The sequence below is a fragment of the Thrips palmi genome, unplaced genomic scaffold (assembly GCF_012932325.1).
Source record: "Thrips palmi isolate BJ-2018 unplaced genomic scaffold, TpBJ-2018v1 HiC_scaffold_8, whole genome shotgun sequence".
Classification (NCBI taxonomy): domain Eukaryota; kingdom Metazoa; phylum Arthropoda; class Insecta; order Thysanoptera; family Thripidae; genus Thrips; species Thrips palmi.
The window spans coordinates 12,690,511-12,710,084 of record NW_023144635.1 but is presented as its reverse complement, the minus strand read 5'-3'; the positions used below and the strand labels follow the sequence as shown (position 1 = coordinate 12,710,084).

The 19,574-nt window shown below is 47.4% G+C and overlaps 1 protein-coding gene across 2 annotated transcripts in view; it reads right to left on the bottom strand.

Annotated features, from left to right (window-relative positions):
• Positions 1-609: 609 nt before the first annotated feature.
• Positions 610-19,574, bottom strand: part of LOC117653332 (disintegrin and metalloproteinase domain-containing protein 19) — a 61,067-nt gene continuing 42,102 nt past the window's right edge. The window contains exons 2-18 of one of the 2 annotated variants that reach the window (XM_034398952.1): positions 10,630-10,730; positions 10,477-10,559; positions 10,290-10,365; positions 10,103-10,185; positions 9,875-10,017; positions 9,737-9,795; positions 9,471-9,656; positions 9,211-9,380; positions 8,914-9,129; positions 8,736-8,834; positions 8,492-8,651; positions 8,248-8,388; positions 7,985-8,157; positions 7,700-7,901; positions 7,415-7,616; positions 7,074-7,311; positions 610-5,010 (exon numbers count right to left, since the gene is read on the bottom strand). In XM_034398952.1, the coding sequence (XP_034254843.1) occupies positions 2,526-5,010; positions 7,074-7,311; positions 7,415-7,616; positions 7,700-7,901; positions 7,985-8,157; positions 8,248-8,388; positions 8,492-8,651; positions 8,736-8,834; positions 8,914-9,129; positions 9,211-9,380; positions 9,471-9,656; positions 9,737-9,795; positions 9,875-10,017; positions 10,103-10,185; positions 10,290-10,365; positions 10,477-10,559; positions 10,630-10,730 (4,817 nt within the window). In that variant the 3' untranslated portion in view covers positions 610-2,525. The remainder of the gene's footprint in view (positions 5,011-7,073; positions 7,312-7,414; positions 7,617-7,699; positions 7,902-7,984; positions 8,158-8,247; positions 8,389-8,491; positions 8,652-8,735; positions 8,835-8,913; positions 9,130-9,210; positions 9,381-9,470; positions 9,657-9,736; positions 9,796-9,874; positions 10,018-10,102; positions 10,186-10,289; positions 10,366-10,476; positions 10,560-10,629; positions 10,731-19,574) is intronic. The other variant, XM_034398953.1, reaches the window with a different exon arrangement.

Sequence of the window (19,574 nt, the reverse complement as noted above, 5' to 3'; positions counted from 1 at the left end):
CCCTAGGCCTGATCCCAGACTTCAATAAAAGGACCTGTGAAACTTCACTCTGCGTGTTTGTCTGATCGCCTGTTCACGCCCAAGTCAATCACCGGGCATTAGAGCCCAGGCCAGAGTAGATTTGACCTACACAACGGCACCACTCTCAGGCCTACCTTCACAACACGTGATCCATTCAGAGCGCAGCGCCGTGAAGGTAGACCACCCCTTCGACACTTACAGCGCGCTGCAGTGGGCCAGAAGACCGGGGGCGGCAAAAATCGACGCATTTTGGGCTCCCGAGTCCGCTAAATGGGACTCAACCGAACGTGTGATCCCACTCTGTAGCGACTCTGCAGGTAAAAACGCGTTAAGAGTTTGGCCGCCTCCACTGGTCTCCTGGCCCATTGCGCAGTGATATGAAATTAGAGACATCCTGGCTTTAAAAAAAAAAAAAGAAACTCGAGATCCGGAAATTCGGCAAAATTCCCGCGATGCACCAAAGCCCCCCAGGGAGAACGGCGCCCTTCTCTCAAGGTGCGACCCACCCCACCCAACCCAATGTGGTTTTTGTCAGCTGTTTCGTCATCAGGCAATGAGGGACAAGGAAGGAAAATGATTTTAAGAAAATTAGGTCATTAACACACGGACGTGTGCTACATTTATTTCACTTATAAAAAGAGGTCTTTGGCTTCTTTAAATAGAAAGTCTTAGTTGCAACCTTTTGTAGATAAGTTAACCACAACAAACAAAATGACAAAGGAAATCAGCCGGGCAACAACTCTGCCGTAAAATGAATCAATACTGAAGTGAACTCTGTTTCGTAATGAAGCTGTGGGGAGCATCTCACAGTATCAAGTGTCAGAGTAATTTACAATTGTTTTTTGAGTCGATCTTTTACAGGGAAATCAGAAAATGATTTGCAATGAAAGGAAAGTGACTTCTTTCCTACAATGAGATCACAACACAATCAAGGAGCACAATAGATGCCATTTCATTGGAGATGTTTGAAATCAAAACGGACTCACAACATTTAATCAAGACTTACAAAAATTATAAATAGTATGATAATTTAGTGGCTACAATGCCTATCACAAGATTCCTTATTCTAGTAATAATTATAGTAATCAAAAAGAGAAGTTAAAAGCCGTCACTGAGGAATTTGCAGGGAACAAATCAATAAATTTTGTATTGTTTATAAAATAACGAGCACCCTTTTTCTTAAGATAAAAAGAAAACATGAGCATAATCAAACGCACCATAAATAAATAAATAATATGAATCTGTCCAGAAAAAAGATAACAATTCATTTCACAAAGCCAAATTTTCTTTAAAAAAATGTATTTACAGCATAAGGAATTATTCAATGGCCCGAGAAAATGAATAACTTAATTATGCTACTAATGTAGAAGTTCTTTACAAATGTAAAAATAATCAGCCAGATGCAAAACAACTGAATGATGGCTGAAAATATACCCAAGCGAACTCTGACATGAAAATCCCACGAATGAGAAAGAAGGGCCACGTACCACATACATGAAACACTCTCTTAGAGGTGTCAAAAGAGGTAACACAAGATACAGATAGATAACAGTACGAATCACAAAGAAGCTTCAGGGAACTGAAGGAACAGATCAGTCTATTAAAAACGTCAGTACATAAGTTTTAGGTTTAAAAAGAGAGGTAAAAGTAAAGAGGAAAAATTCAATCAGAAGCAGAGTTTTTGAAGGCAAGATTGTAACGACACAAAATCTTTAATATCAGAATCTTACTGCTGAGGGAATGTAAGGAAATGAACCAAAATGTTGCAGTAGGCTTCAACCATGGATTGAAACAAATATTTCTCACATACATTTCATTTAAGAGAGAAATAAATCACATTTTGAGCACTTTCTTAATTCTCAACCTCCCAACTACCTACATATATTACAGATTAAAGCACTGCATACTTATATAAGAAAAACAGCTAATTTACAGCCTAACTAATGGGAAAACTAAACTAGGCAATTTACTCATTGTCATACAAAAAGTGTAGATTTGTAAACAGAAGAACAGCCTGAGTATTGTGACTCTGCAGGCTGCAGTTGTATCGTATGTTAACATAACGTCATGGGAACAGCAAGCTGGACAATTAATACCAAATTGAAAGTTGGTACTGCAAGTGACTATCAATACACTGTGTACCCTACACAAGATGTGGCAGTGAACAAAGACACAGCCAATTATCTTTCCAATTATTATTATTCTTTTTTTCTGGTCTTTGGGAATGATACCTATAGAAAAAAACATTTGTTATGAAGTCAATTTACATACATAAATTCATACTATGTACATCATGAAATCACATTAATACATGTACAAAATATAAAGAATAAGATGCGCTCTCGCACACCAAAGAGGGACATGGCTCAAACTTTTCAAAATGACACAACTGTCCACGCAGTGAGCAAAAGTCATTATCACATGGAAATACATAACACTAAATTGTCAAAAAGAGGTAACTAAAGGCCACAATAGTACAATGCAGTCAGGATATTTTTTTTTTTTCATTTACTCGAGGACAGAGAAGGCTTTACAGGCTGGATTTTAGGTTTGACCCCTGGCTGTAACTTCGAGGGTGGACTTGCTTCAAACTTCTGTTGTAAGGACGCAACATTAGATATTTTACTAGCAGCAGCTTTAGTTTGTAAGTTTAAAGTTCTGTTTGGGCCAAATGAGTCTAAGGTTGGTTTAGAGGCACTTACAGGAGGCCGAACATTATTACTCCGACTGCTTAAAGACGTATTAGTTGGATTGCTCATGGCAGATGAATTTGATTGGGACACAGTTATTTTCTGTGTAGGAGTCTGTTCCACTGACGAATTGGGATGAGATATTGAAGGGATAGGTACTGATTTGGTACTAGCTGGACTAATAACATCTGGAGAGGCTGTGTCTGCAGAAGAAGAGCAGCTTGAGACTACATCAGGGCTCGTGCTTGCTAAAGCAGGTTTCTCCTTGACCGCAGGCTTTTTAGAAAGAAGCTGTGGCTTTTGAGATGCAGGTGGTGGAGTTGGGGCAGTGGTGGTGGTAGAAATAGAAGATGGATTTGACTTGGAAAATGTGTTGGCAAGTGGACCTCTCGACCTCACTGACAGGCCATATGGTTTGTATGATTCAGACGGAGCGGATGATGTTGTAGATACAGTTGTAGTAGTGATTGCTGCAGGCGCTGCCGTTGATGGACTCTGGAGTGCGCTCACAACACTTCCAACTGTCTGCAGTCCAGAATTTGAAACATTTGGGCTTAAATAACCACTACTGCTTGATGCTGAAGTAAAGTAAGTTCCAGTTGAGGAGTTGTTATCACTCAAAGGGCTCTCACTGTCTTGACCAGAGGGCGGTTCCCCACCTGTAACTGTGGTGGAATCTTTAGGAGGGATGTTTGATGATGAATAAATTGATTCTGTGTTCCTGGCTTGAATTGCTGATACAATTTCCCCCAAAAGGCCCATAGACTCGCTGCTACCAGCAGGATGGATTCTGGGAGATGCTGGGTCTTTGTACACACTAGCAGTGGGAGAAATGTACTCTGGAACATCAACAGCTGAGGAACTGGAAGGAAGGTCAAAATTGACACGATTGCGACTTCCATTTTCTGGTGATTCCTCAATTACTGCATAAATGTTATCTCCACTTGTTGGACTGTTTTCTTCATCAATATGAGCTAGAGGGGCATCACCCATAACATTCAGGCAATCATCGTATGAGTAATCAGAAGGTAGCTTATTTGCTTTAGCGTCTGGAGGATTTTGATAACCAGGTAGCCCTGATATGCCCGTTTCTTTGGAAGAAATAACTGGTAGTGGTGGTGGTCGAGGTGGTGGTGGAGAGGTGGGTCTGTGAAGGCCATTTGATGCAACACTTGTTGGACGCTTTCCTGGCTGCCTCATAGATCCAAAGGTCTGGATTGCAGGTCGTTTGGAGTTTGCACCAGCTCGCATACTCTGAGCCCGCATAACAACAGGTTGGTTTGGTTGCACAGGTACTGCATGTGGAACTTCTATTTCAGTTTGTGGGATTGGACTTGAAATTTGAAGAGATCGTAGCTTTTCTTTATCAAGCAACTTTCCTGCTTTTACATTTTGAGGTTCTTCCTTTTTCTCCTGATTCCGGAAGGATGCTGATGGGCGAAGCATTGATGCAAGCTTTGTTAAAGTAGGGTAGGTTGGCTGCTTCACCCCTCCAGCTCTCTCAGTACCAACAGCTGCTGGAGCATCGACGACATCAACATGTGACGATGCTGGTCGAGAGAGTTTGTTTTCAGAAATAGGGACCGCAGGGGCTGTTCGAACAGGAGCTGTCCGAACAGGAGCTGTCCGAACAGGAGCTGGTGGTGCAGGAGGAACCGGTACATTAGGGTTGGAACCATCAACCAATTCTCTGGCAGCAGATGACGTAGTGGCATCAAGGATCGGACTGCTGATAAGTGGACGCCCCACACTTTGAGGGTTGGCAGGTGGAAGAGCAGGTGCAACGGATGAATTATTTACGGACGACACTCCGTTCACAACACTCGAGTTTGTTCGAGCTTTGTTCACACCTTGTATTTTAAATGGCATAGACTTGGCAGGAGCAGCTGTAGAAGCTGAAGGAACAGACGGTGGAACTGGTGCTTTTCTCAAAGCGGACTGGGCAGGTGATGGTAAGGCTGGTTTGTTGGCAGTGGGTAAAGCTGTTGAGCCCTGGACTGGATCTTCAACGTAGCGAGTGGGTGATGTTGAAGTCATGGGAGTGATGCTGAAGCCCTTGAACTGGCCAATTAAGCTTATCTGGAGATTGGAGACTGGGCTGCTGCCATTGCTAGTAGATGGTGAGTTGACCGGAGTTTCATCAGGGGGCAGCAATGACGCATGAGTGCCATCTGAGCGCAAAGGACTGGATATATCTCGGTGACCGCTGGATCCATTTAGTTTAGGTCCACCACTTCTCTCTAAACTGTGGAATGCTAATGAATTACCACGGCCGGTTCTATTCTGTCCACCAGGTTTCCTAAAACAAACAAAAACAATTAGTCTGGTTGAAGCATCCCCAGGGTGCATATCCCAGGCAATTCAAAAGTTGAGGGAGGGGAAAATGCGTTCCCTACCTGTATGTTAGTATTATAGTAATTCCATCACCAAGTGCAACCCAATTCACAAAACCATTCATTAAAACTTAGTCCCAAAGCATGCACAAAAAAACTTGACAAACCAAACCAAAATAAAACCAAAACAAATAACAAAAACAACAAGAAAACAAATAAAAGGCTTGTGTACAGACCAAAATGCAAGAGATTTTATTTAACAGCTACAAATCAAATAACTACAGACAAATTAAAAATAACCAGAGTTAAAAGAAAGAAAAAAGACATGCAGCATGCTCAACAATTATTTGCCCTTAACAACAACAATGCTTACAATAAATATTTCAAATGACAAACTTAATTAAAGAAATGCCTTCACCAAGAAACAAAGATACATCTTCATTATATTTAAAATTTAGGAATAACATGACAGTGTGAAGTTTAATATTGATAAGGCATTAGCCAGTAATTATGTTCAGTAACATGTGCCAAGTTGCGGATACATTGCACAGGTACTAACATCTTCTGGCTCTGTCGGGCCCTTACATCAAATTGGTTGGCTCCTAAGATAAGTGGATGTACAAGACTGAAAGTAAAACGTACTTAATTCAAATATGACAGAAACCTGCAGGCTTTTATGACAGAACTATGAACAACATTTTAAAATAATAGAAATAAATATGGACAGGTCAAAACAAAAATTAGCAATGTTTAAGCAAATAAAAATGTTATTAGTTAAATGTGTGTGCATTTCGAAAGGCCAATATTGGCAACAGTAACAAAAACAAGAACATAAACAAAAGAAAAACAATCACAAATAAATTTGCAAATTTACAAGAGGCCCTGAAGCAAATTTCAACAAGCACGTTCATTTATGTCCCATGGCAGCAGTCTCTCTCTACACTTTTATCGATATCAACTTGTATCACTAAAAACACAGCCATTATTCATATCACAAATGTTTATCACAAAACCATGCAGAGGGTCATGCATAATTTTCTAAATGTAGATGTCAGTGGTAATAACAGTTTTTGGTTTAAACTTCTTAGTTTTTAACCTGTTCTTTTCCAAATGCTGCTTTTTGCGAAAAGAATATCTGAGGGAGCTGTCTTTTAGTGAAGTAGCTTTCTCCTTTTTAGGGACAACTTCAACGACTTCTGTTATAAGCTTGGAAGATGCTATGCCATAAGATTTTATTTTTGGAACCTTACTTTTAGGAGCAGAATGAACGTGGACTACAACTGGAGCAGAATCCAAACTAGAAACACTTGTCACCTCTTCTGTCAGGAATTGCTTTGAATGAGCCTCTGGTGGTTTGGGCCCTGATTCTAATTTTGGGTGCAAACCACTTTCTAGCTCACCAGAATACTCTGCATTGGAGTGTGACTGGGTGATAGAACAATGAGCATTAATTTCTAGTGATAGATCAACAACAGGTAAAGCATTATCTGCATGTATACTGGCAGTTGCAATTGATGGCGTAGATGTTTGAATGCCATTATTAATGGGCACATTCAACAAACCACTAGAGTTGTCCCTTGACGAGGAACTTTTCCCCATAATTTTCATTACTTCTTGGTTTGTTGTGAACACAAGCTCCGACTTCACAATTTCTTTGCTGACTTTGTTTTGTACATTGAGTGCACATCTGCTTCCCCGTTTGAGTTTTCTTTTCCTCCATGTATAGGTTGGCATATGCCAACTCTTCATTGTTATGAAAGGCTTTTGGAATGGTACTGATCTAATATTTACTGAGCTCGAAATTGATGGGATAGGAGCAGTAACAATTTCATCTACAGCAACAGACTGTGCATCTGAAACACTCTGATTTCCTAATGTAGGAAAGCTTTTGTCCCTGAAGTTTTGAACATGCTTGCTGAAATCACCCTTTTTTCGCAAACATGAGCGAGAGCCCGGAATTGAACTGGATTCCCTTGGTGAGTAAAAGCAACAAGTGCAAAAAGAAAACATGTGCGAGTTAGTAACATGCCTGCAAGACTGAGAGCAGTCCAGTCGACTAGTCCACCCCCGGATGGACATGCAGCATGCAGCAGAAGAGTTAGCTACATACGTCGAGTGTCTGGGTCCATTGGCAGCTATGGTGCCCGGCTTTTTCCACCAATGTTTCACTAAAGGACGAATATAATACATCGCAAGAGCCACAATCGCCACTGAGGGGACAATGCCTAGGAAAAAGATGTAAAGTCCAAAAACAAACTTTCGTCCAGCTGAAAAAAAAATAAACACAAGTTAAAAAACACATTTAAAAGTAAATAATTATGTGGAAACTTTAATATTTGTAAAGGGTTTAAGAGAATAAAAGCTCATTACCATTAGGGTCTGTGGCTGGCCCACTATCCTTACTACCACCAGTTCCAGGGTAGTCACAAAAAGGTGGAGCAAAACCAGGATTGCAATGACAATTGCCTTTACTGTTACACACACCATTCCCATTACAATTTTGGGGACAGACACCTACAACACTTCCTGTTCGCAATGAACTAACAGCCATACATTTTTGATTTACACACATCTGATAATCAAAAAAGACATAATAATTAGAAGCCAAATGTTAAAAAAAAAGTTAAGAAAAACTATAAGAAAATAAAAACCTACCTTCCCTTCCCCACATTTTGAGCCATCTGGGGCAAGCCCAGGATCAACTTCATTCAGACCAAGGTCAACAATTGCTGTTCGACATGGTATGATACTTCCGCCTGAGTTGATGAAAGAGTGTGAGAGAATAGACACAGATTCCATTCCAAACTCCAGACGCTCATTGAGATGTTTACAATGAAGCATACCACAATAAATATTGCTGTGAAAAAAAGAAGAAAAATAATATTACATTTAAAAAATAAATTCCAAATAATAAGATGAAGACACCATTAGAAAACTTACTCATCAACACATTTGACATAGGACTGGTTCAGCCGATTATATCCACAGTTCCCATGTCTGGAACCTTTCGTATTCATTTTGTAACACTGCGTATCAGAACTTTTGCCAGACGGTCCCCATAATAATTTGCACTGATCAGATCGGGTTCGACACATCCCATGATAGCAAAACGCCTTCAAAATGAGCAAAGGTGCAGAAAGTTATTATAACTTGATGCAGTTTAAGGTGAACAGAACAAATAAAAATTCAAACCAATTATTTACCTTTCCATGGTTGCATGTTTCACCATCCATTTTGAACACATCTTCCTTACAGTATTCACTCTTTCCTGTGCAGAACTCAGGCAGATCACACTCTTGGTCTGCACTGCGACAAACAGTTCCTGCTGTTTTGGGTCGGCAGGTCTAAGAAATCAAAGAAAAATTAAATTAAGGAAAATGCTTTATTAATAGATAATAACAAACAATAAAGTAAAATAGTTTTGGCACACAATTGCTTTGTGCTTACCTCCAGATCGCAACACTCTCCTGTGGCACATGAAGCATTGGCATGCAGCATACAGGTGGTTGCATTGCAACAAGGGTTTGAGCAACGGTCCTCAAGCCCACAATCACATTGCTCTCCATGCTCTACAAATCCATTGCCACAAACAGGACTCCCAAATAATCTGAAAGAGAGGAATGAGAAAATTGATGATAAGGTACCATGAGAGCACATTGACTCTTTTCAATTGAATTTGTTCAGCCCTTACTTGGTGGGTTTGTTGTGCAGACAGTAGTCCATGCCATGATGGAATGCCAACAGGAGATATTTCTCACTGCAGCTACTCCAATGAGTGGGACTCAGAGTACTGAAAGAGAACACTAAAATTAGTAGAGCCAAGTCTAAGAAGGTTTACAAAAAGATGAAATCTCCATAAAAAATTATACCTTGATGATGGGGCCATGATGCATCGTTCACTTGGACAAGAACATTCACTTGAATCATGTTCCATACCAAAATTGTGACCCATTTCATGGGCTACTGTTGTAGCCACCAGTCCAACGACGTTACTGTGATCCATGCTGACACCACCAGAAAACTCGTAAGTACAGATTGGTCCCTTCAGAGCTTTCCCAACCACACCATTATCGAATTGAACACGACTGAAAACAAAATGGTTTGCTGTTAGAAAACTGCACTTGCATAGGAAAGAAAAATGTAGAAGTACCTCAGTAAATTCTTACGTCAGTAGTTGTGCATTGTCATTAGGATGCTCTTTAACAAGACGCTCTCTTCTATAATGTAAAAAGTTAGTAAGGGTGGTGTCTCCATTTGGTACCAATGAAATTTCATCAAATTCAGACCACACCACTACACCCACCAGGGCTACAAAAATATTTAGAGGCATGTACAGCTAGAATAGGAAACAAATAAGATACATTATTTTTTTCAAGTTTATGAGAATAATACGAAAAGCCTAATAAATAAATTAAATGAAACTCACAGCATTTATAATATTAGCCATATCCTTGCAATGCTGATACACTTTATCCTTGCTTGAATCCAACTCGAGGTACTCTTTATGATCGACAACTAAGACAAGTTCAACATAACGAGTCTTTTTATTTGCATTGTATGGGCCACGTATTGCACTGCCATCATCATCAGGAGACTCTGAATCTCTCTTTGACTGAAAAAGAAAGAGTTGTGTTACAAACACATTTGAAACATGCCGATATATTTTTTGTCATTGTGGCAAATGTAACTCACCCTGTGCAAATGGGCAATGTGCTCGTTGTGCAGTACATCATGAGGCGTTCCCTCATAGCCTAAGCAATCAGAGAAGAAACAGTTACATTTTGAGCTATTTTTACCCAAGTATAACTTAGCAGGAAACTAATGACATACCACAAGAGTGATTAGATCCATGAATATCAGAATGTCTATAATGGTAGATTTCACCCAGATCTTCACTTTTCTCAGAATTTTTTATTTGATGCTTCTGTTTTGGTTCCAAGTAATGAAGCTCATGCCCATCGAAAACCACTCCTCTGTGAAAAAAGTAGATTTTAAATTAAATTCTCAAACAAACAAATAAATGTACAGCTTCTCCCTGTGTTGCCTTAACATACACACCTGAGACCATTACAAGTTGATACTGCTGCCCAGGAGTTGGAAACACCTCTAAGATTTCCTTGATATTGACAAAGTTCTACCTCCTGAAGGAAAACAAATACCGATTTATTTTCTTAAATCAAACACTACACACGGAAATTTTTCCAAAACAAGTAAATAAATCAAGAAATATATACAGCTGTGGTACCTCTTTTGATGGTCTATGAATTTTGTGCAATCCATTTTCTTGATGTCTTTGAAAATAGGTACCTGACAAAAATTCCCTGAAATAACAAACACAAAAATAATTGTTAAAGACAATAAGAAAGAAGACCAAGAAAGCGGAGAAGGAAGATACCCAGAAAGCCACATAACAGGAAAAATTGCCAACTGACCTGTTTAGCCGGAGCTCTAAAATTTGGTGCTTCCCAGCAATATTAATTTCTATCATGAGGTCGTGTAAATGCTCCTTCCCAGTCTGGAAAAACAGAATGGTTTAATGAGAAATTTCGGCATCTGTAAACGCCACAAAAGTACACGAGTCTCACCTCTGGTCTCGTTGTCGATATTTCTCTCTTTTCTCTGCCATGATAAAACCTAGGCTTGACGATTGTGTGTCTTCTAAAATCCGAAGAGGCGTGAAGGTGATCTGTCAACAGAAAAAATACACAGGTACGTTAGTTTCAAGTCATTTTACCCCCCTCCAGAACTACGCTGCTGGAGGAAGCGGAAGGGGAGATCACACAGGTAGTATGGAATGACTTTTTATTAGACACTCAGTTTCGCCCTCGACCAACCCCACCCACACCCACAGCTCACACTTCTCGGTACATCCGGCTCCGAGTTAGGGCGGCTGTGCAAAACGCAAAACGCACGGCTCGCAGCACTGCACCGCGCCAAAGGCGGAGCAGGGCGGGGCGAGGCGGGGCGAGGCGGGGCGAGGCGGGGCGGGGCGAGGCGGCGCGGGGCGAGGCGGGGCGGGGCGAGGCGGGGCGAGGCGTCGCGAGCGACGCGCCAGGCGGAGCAGCGGGGCGGGGCGAGGCGGGGCGAGGAGGCGGGGCGGGGCGGGGCGGGGCGAGGCGGGGCGGGCGAGGCAGGGCGGGGCGGGGCGGGGCGCGGGCGGGGCGCGGCGGCCCAGCTTCCCCGATAAAAAGCGACACCTTGCAGTTCCCAGCGACAGGCCAGGGGTGCAGAACGCCGCGTAGTTGTCAGAAACTAAGTGGATTCGAACCCACGCCGCGGCGGTCGGCGGCAGGCTCGCAGACGACTGATTCCGAGAGTCGTTTTCGTCGCGTCCCCTCTCTCTCTGTCTCTGGCGAGAGAGGCAGAGCGAAGAAAACAACTCTCGGAATCAGTCTGCTCTCTGCAGCCGGCTCGTTGCCGGGCGGAGGCAGTCGAGAGATAAATGAGACACTCCGTGCGACCGGCCAGATCCCATTGCCTAAGCGCACCGCCCCCAGTGGCTGGAGCCCTGGTGTCACGGAGTCTAGAAGTCCAGCTCCAGAGTCAAGTCCGCCCCCACTGGCCCCTCTGCCAAGCCGCTCCAGTGCTCCAGTTGTCCAGAATACACTGAGAATGAAAGAGTCATGATCCTGACTAAAATTTTGGGTGAGGAATTCTTTATTACCCAAATTTGGGTGAGGAAATTTTCCTCGCCCAGATTTGGGTGAGGAAAGTTTCCTCACCCAAATTTGGGTCATAATACTTTAGAGCTATATAGGGAGCTGATACACCCTTCCTCACCCAAAATTGGGCGAGGAAGCTTTCCTCGCCCAAATTGGGTGAGGACTTTCCTCGCCCAAATTTGGGTGAGAAAGTAAACCTCGCCCAAAATTGGGTATTGATCATGACTTTTTCATTCTCAGTGATCCTGGCGCCCGGATTCCAAGTCAACCCGATCGGCCCACAGTGTGGGCCCACACGGCCCGGGCACACCACGTGGCTAGCTTAGGGACCCTAGCTCGGCCGCCGTCCGCCCGCCGCACAGGCGCACCGTGCGGTGGGCCAGATGACCAGCGCCAGCTGCCGAGCCGAAACTCTAGACGCGTTTTGAGCTCCAGACACTGGTAGCCAACGAATGTGACATCACATTCGTTTGAACGTGAAAACTATGATGTCAGATTGAACGTGACAAACAGAGAAAATTCATACTCAAACGAATGTGACACGCCGCACCGCTGTCACATTACTTCGGGTGTGACAAGAAATCAGCAGGAAAACTGTCACATTAAAACGAATGTGACACATGGTACCCATTGACATACATCGTGTCACATCCAAACGAATGTGACACCCATATGCTGTCACGTTCGTTTGAATGTGACATGCCCTAAATGTCACATTCAAACGAACGTGACACGCCCCGGACACGCCATAAGTCTCAGGATATGGCGTGTCACGTCAATTGAATGTGACAATTCGGGCATGTCACATTCAAACGAACGTGACAGCATATGGGTGTCACATTCGTTTGGATGTGGCACGATGTATGTCAATGTGTAACATGTGTCACATTCGTTTTAATGTGACAGTTTTCCTGCTGATTTCGTGTCACACCAGAAGTAATGTGACAGAGCGGTGCGGTGTGTCACATTCGTTGGAGTATGATTTTTCTCTGTTTGTCACGTTCAATTTGACATCGCCGTTTTCACGTTCAAACGAATGTGATGTCACATTTGTTGGCTACCAGTGGAGTCGCTAAACAAGACTCGATGCGAACGTGTGACCCCAACGATGGAATCCTCGTTCGGAGAGCAATCCATTGGTGGGGTCACACGTTCGGTTTGGGTTTGAGACCCATTTAGCGACTCTGGAGCTCAAAACGCGTCTAGTTTTGGCCGCCGGCGCCGGTCTTCTGGCCCAATGTCAGACGCGGGGGCTCAACGTGGCACTACCCCGCGCGCACGGCCGGCCCTCCCGCTGCCTGGGGTATCGACGCCAACCCGCCGGTCGGCTGGCCTCTCGTCTCTCCTTAGAGTAAGAATTGATCCTTTCTCCAGGCCTCTCTCCTGCAGCACACAGTGGCCCAGAAGACTGGTGGAGGCCGTCCTAATCCCTGACGCGTTTTGAGCTCCAGAGTCGTTAAATGGGAATAGAACAGAACGTGTGACCCCACCAATGGATTGCTCTCCGAACGAGGAATCCATCGGTGGGGTCACACGTTTGGTTCGAGGCCTGTTTAGCGACTCTGTAGTAGCTCAAAACGCGTTTAGAGTTTTGGCCGCCTGCACCGGTCTTCTAGCCCGCACTGTGCAGCAGCCAGCCTACAGTAACCTCAGCAGCCATTCATCAGCCAGTCATTGACCATTGACTCTCCGGCGTGTCGCCCTCTGCCTCCTCGTACCGGCCACCTCGGCTTGCAGGGGCTTCCCCTCGCCAAATCACCACGGCCGTGGACTTCCCGGCTCCGATTGAATGGCTGCAGACTGGTTCCGAGAGTCGTCTTCGTCGCTCTGTCTCTCTCGCACTCATGGAGCGCCCCCTAGGTGCGAGAGACACAGAGCGACGAAAACGACTCTCGGAATCAGTGTGCTGCCCGTCACCGATAGATAGGCTTTCCTCGGAACCGAGGGGCGGGCTTCCAGAGTGCAGGGCGAGGTGTTCGGAAGTGAGAGAGAGAGAGAGAGAGAGAGAGAGAGAGAGAGAGAGAGAGAGAGAGAGAGAGAGAGAGAGAGAGAGAGAGAGAGAGAGAGAGGGGGGGGAGGGTCTGCCTCTCGGACACCGGACGTCGGCCCATTCCCGGTGGCACGCGCACAGCACTGTCAAAAGATTGCAACTTTTTCCTTGCTTTTCCGCCGTGGCTTCGGAAAACCGCGAATGCCCGGCCAGTCCCCGACCCGACCCAACCCGACCCGCCCCTCGCAAGCACGGCGAGCCAAGTCGAGCCGAGTGGAGACTCCCACACTGCGAGGAAAAAAAAACAACAACAAAAGTACACAAATTCCTGGCAAATTTTTTATCAGGAATTTATTGTACCTTCAAAGAACATAAATTGTTGTACAAAGTACGATGGAACAGGCATGACGAGTGCTGTGCAGTCCGGCCTCGTGGTGGTTTGTACAATTCTCGTAGTGCTTTCTACAACACTGGTAAAACTAAAGCGTGGTATTACCCTCTGTTGTCAAGCGTAATCAGTTTACGCTTCAAATCAAGCATAATACACTGTAAAAAATTCCGTACTTTTTTACGGAAATGGTACAGAAAAATATAGTACGGAGGTACGGATAAAAAAACGGAACGTCCCGTACTTGCTCCATGAACCCATGTAAATGGGTACGGAAAAAAAGTACGGAACGTTCCTTAGTTGGCAAGTACGGACGTTCCAGGCAAATTATTGACCAGACATGTTCCGTACTGTTTCCGTACTTTTTTCTCACAGTGTAGGTTCATCCGCCAAGTTTCTCCCTATCTCAATGCATGGGGGGAATTCCCAGTCTATGCTTTATTTCAAGCGTAAGTTTATGCTTGACTCAAGTATAGAGTTTACGCTTTAGTGCTACCAGTGAATCCCCGTCGTACTTATTTTTTATTCTACAGTTTTTGTTGTACTTTTGTTGTACTATTCACACTTTTTCTTGCAGTGCACGAGAGAGCGAGTGCACCACACTGCGTGCACTAGCACTACACCGCGTGCACCACACCGCGTGCCGCGTTCGAGCAGCGCAAACGGCATTCAAGCCAAGTCGTTGCGGAACGAACGGAACGAAACCGCACCATCATCGCCGCAGTTATATTGTCATTCGCGAGCAGTGGGCGAAAGAAAAGGGGGAAAGGGGAACGGCGGAAAAAACGGGAAGGGGGCATCGCGCTGTGCGGGGGCGTTATGTCCCTCGCGCACACAATACCAACACACACACACACACACACACACACACACACCACACGCACAGAGAATGCACACACACACGAGCGCGCAACGCACCTAAGCCTCATGCCAATAAAACACATGATATGCGCAGGACAAAATAAAGTCGCGCGAGTGAGGCAGAGGGGGGAGGAGAGAGAGAGAGAGAGAGAGAGAGAGAGGAGAGAGAGAGAGAGAGTAGAGCGGTCGGGAAGCCGCGGACGCCGTCATTACACAATGGCGACTCGGTTGGCCAACGCACGGCGCGAGAGACGCAGCGGCCAGCATGGCGCGGCGCCTCACGGCCGGCAAGAAACCACGGCTAGAAAAAAGAGAGAAAAAAACCCACTAAAAAACTAACTTGGGCAACACGTACACTACAAAATCCACTGTGTACTTAGTATACATCTATAGGAGTGTACTTGCCAAGTACACATCTATAGGAGTGTACTTGACAAGTACATATCTATAGGAGTGTACTCGGACTCCTATAGATGTATACTTGCCCGCAAGCATACTCTTATAGATGTCTACTTGGCAAGTATACTCCTATAGATGTGTACTTGCCAAGTACACTCCTATAGATGTATACTAGGTACACAGTGGATTTTGTAGTGTACGTACTGTATCGTAGCTACCAACAAACCAGCACATAAATTTTAGTACAATTTTTGTACGTGGTCTCGCACAATTTTGCGCTGCAACGTTCTTTTCGTGCAAATTTGCAAAGTTGCACGACAAAGTTCGCGTGTTCAAAGTTGTGTGAAACGACGTACAAAATTCGGCTCCAGGTCTCGTGGAACGACAGAGGCGGAGCGGTGGGGGGCCACTTTCCGGGTCAAATGCTTAACTTTCAAGGGTGACTAAAATTGCACAAAAATGGGGGCTGATTGCGGCCCTCCCTCCCCCTTTTTGGCGCGACCATCCACTTTTGCCTTCGAGAGAATAGTACACGTGGCATGTAAATCGCAGCAGGAAATTTGGAAATTGAACAATAAAAACATTAGCAGCCAAAAGGCACCGCCGCCGTGGAGTTGGACAGGGGCTCGCGGGAAGCAAAGCCAATGAGGAGCAATTGAAAAGGAGCGCGATAAGCAGGCAGTGCTGTGTACAAAGGCCATTATCCACGCTGCCTCGCCTCCAAAGAGCGGCACGGCGTGGCAGGGCAGGGCACGGCACGGCACCCCATCGTAACGCCCCGATCGAAGGTGTCCACGCCGCGCCGCGCACCGCGACAGCTCGGCAGCATCATCGACGGGACGGGATGGCCGGGCAAGAAACCGCCAAGGCGCTCAGAAGGAGAGGAGAATCCCCAGTTGTTCTCTCTCTCTCTCTCTCTCTCTCTCTCTCTCTCTCTCTCTCTCTCTCTCTCACCCTCACTCACCCCTCACTCACTCACTCACTCACTCACTCACTCACTCACTCGCTCACTCACTCACTCACTCACTCACTCACTCACTCACTCACTCCATCTCTCTCGCACGCACGCAGGGCGTTCTGTACAGGTGGGAGAGAGACAGAGCGACGAAAAAGACTGGGAATCAGTCTGCTGCACCGGCGGATGTGATTTGGTGCGCAGAGGAGCGCGACGGCGGCGCGAGAGTGGCGAGAGGAAAGAAAATGGGCAAAAACGGGCGAGATGCGCCACGCACCGGAAGGCTGCCAGGCCGGGGCCTGCAGTGCAGTGCAGCCGCGAACGGCCAAAAATCGAACCGGCAGCCGTCCGGCGAGAGAGGCTGCAGGAAGCACCAGCCCACCAGCAGACTGATACCGATAAAAGTCTGCGCTTACGGGGTGTGTGAGAGAGAGAGGAGAGACCGACGGTGTCAGTCTGCAGGCCAAGTCTCGCCCAGATCTGCACTAAAACGCCATCACAGTAGCGCAGCGCAACAGCCTCGCGCGTTACGTGACAAGTGAACGGATCGACCTTGACGCGGTGACGCCCCTGTGTGACGTCACTGTAAGTATCTCCGCCGCCGCCCCCTCCCCTCCCTCGCATTCCTCCACGTACCTGGATCGGACGTCGAACGCAGCGATTTGTCATACCGCCGCGCTCATCAGTCTCCTCTCGCCCCCCACCTCTCTCTCCACACACACAAACACACACGATTGCCGAGAATGGAGCAAAGCAAAGGGGCCCAATGAGAAGCATGGAGCACGGCGGTGCAGGTTACTTACTGCAGTGCGGCCATTCTACGGTTCTACGTGTACACTTTGGAACGGGTGTTGTTTACGCCTGCACTCCTTTTTCTTTTTCGCTGGACTTTGGGCCAGGAGCCGTATAAACAGCACCAACCCTTCCCTCCCCAGGGCGGAGAACTAGGACTGCAGCCGCTCCAGCCAGCTGGACGCATCCAGTCCAGGCAATAACAATGTGCGGACGGGCGTCATGCCGTAGCCAGCCATGCCCTGCAGCAGCACCTTCCCTGGACGGACGCACAGCCAAGGCCCCAACACCTTGCGTCCCTGGGTCTAAGCAGGCGGGTACACTGGCCGAGAGGCACGCGCCAGTCTCAGGGTCTCAGGCAACGATTATGCGTCCAGCAAGAGCACGGCTCCAGCAAGGCGGTCCAGGAAACCTTCGTGGTTTTACAGGGACCTTCAGTGAAACATCATGGGGCCTTCAGAAAACCTTTGAAAAAGTTTCAGGGCGCGCCATGGGAACCTCCAAGCAAGGCTCCAGCCAGGCTGGAGCAAGCAGGCAAGGCTCTAGCAAAGGCTCCAGCAAAGGCTCCAGCAACGGCTCCAGCAAAGGCCTCAGCAAAGGCCTCAGCAAAGGCCTCAGCAAAGGCTCCGGCAAAGGCCTCAGGAAAGGCTCCAGCAAAGGCTCCGGCAAAGGCCTCAGCAAAGGCCTCAGCAAAGGCTCCAGCAAAGGCCTCAGCAAAGGCCTCAGCAAAGGCTCCAGCAAAGGCCTCAGCAAAGGCCTCAGCAAAGGCCTCAGCAAAGGCCTCAGCAAAGGCCTCAGCAAAGGCCTCAGCAAAGACCTCAGCAAAGGCCTCAGCAAAGACCTCAGCAAAGGCCCCAGCAAAGGCTCCAGCAAAGGCCTCAGCAAAGGCCTCAGCAAAGGCTCCGGCAAAGGCCTCAACAAAGGCTCCAGCACAGGCTCCAGCAAAGGCTCTCCAGGTCCAGGAGTAAACGAACTGCCTGCATGCTGCCAGCGAGATGAGCCCGGGGTGCGGTGTGTGTGTGTGTTTATCTCCACGATAAGGCGCGAGACGAGATGCAGGGTTGCAGCATGAGCATGAGGAAGGGCGAAGGCTCGAAGGCCCGAAGGAAGCGCAGCAGGGCCAGTCCGCCCGCCGTGGTGTTATGGTGTTTACCAGCGGCGCAAACAAAGTCAGGCCCTGCGCCGAATGCACCCAGCTCCCCTCCTCTCTCTCTCTATCTCTCTCTCGCAGCCCTTCACAACGCCCCTCGGTGCGAGAGAGACAGAGATACTGCTCTGAATCAGCATGAGCGCAGTCCATCTCCGCAGTGCGCGCCGAGCCAGTCCGCGAGCTTGAGAGGAAGAGGACTGTGCACTGTGCGTCCCTCCGCCTGCAGCCGGCACCCTGATTTCGTCGTTGTCTCTCTCGCACTTAAAGGGGACGCTCCATGAGAGCGAGCGAGTCAGGGCGATGAAGACGACTCTTGGCATCAGTCTGCAGACCGACATCGTGCAACAGCCCTTGCGGGTCCTGGCCCCCGCACCACACGGCGTCCCACCCCGTCCCCAGGGGCACCCCCGCCCCGCCCCACCCCGCCGTTGCGCCTCGAAAGGTGCATTCAGTCACGATCCAGGTGACGCGTTTCCCGCCATAAGCCCCCCGGGCTTCCTCTCGGTGCACTCCGACGAGGCGGGGATGGGGTCTCCGTCGTGTCTCCGTCCGTGGTCGTTGCGTGGGTCCCGAGCGCGCTGTGCGTGCCGCTGCGATGCACAGTGGGCCGGACGACCGGTGGAGGCGGCCAAAACTCTCGACGCGTTTCGAGTCGATGAACAGTGCTCGCGCCCCCACCAATGGATTCCTCGTTCGGAGAGCAATGGATTGGTGGGGCCACACATTCGGTTCGAGTCTCATTTAGCGACTCAGGAGCCGAAAACGCGTCTCGAGTTCTGGCCGCTTGCGCCGGTCTTCTGGCCCACTGTGCGGCGATGGCGGCCCTCCGTCGCCAGGTCGGGGCGCGACCACGCCGACGGACTACGGAATGGCGGACGGACGGGCGGCGACGCGGCCGCGGACACGTGTGCACACGTGCACGGCGTCCGGGCCGCGTCCATATTTCACGTTTTTTGCCGCTGGTTGTTGGTTTTGGCGCGGCAGAGCCGGGCAAAGCCCCGCTGGGGCGAATAAATGTCATGAGCACGTCATGCGCGCCTCGCCCCGCCTGCCGAGAACGACTCGACTTCCTCGGCGCTCGTAAAGCGTCACCAAGCACAGTGGATTTGACGGAGGAGCGGTGGAGGCGGTCGAAAATCCGCGCTTGCCTTGCGGCCGTCCAGGAGCGGCACTACGCCCCAGGTCACTACACTGTGGCAAAAAGCTACGGAAAATTCTGTAAACAGCTTGTGGTAATTCTCCGTAGCCCCCTTATCAATATTCTCCGTAGGCTCTTACAGTATTTTCCGTAGGACAGCACAGTATTCTCCGTAGGACCTTACAGTGATGTCCG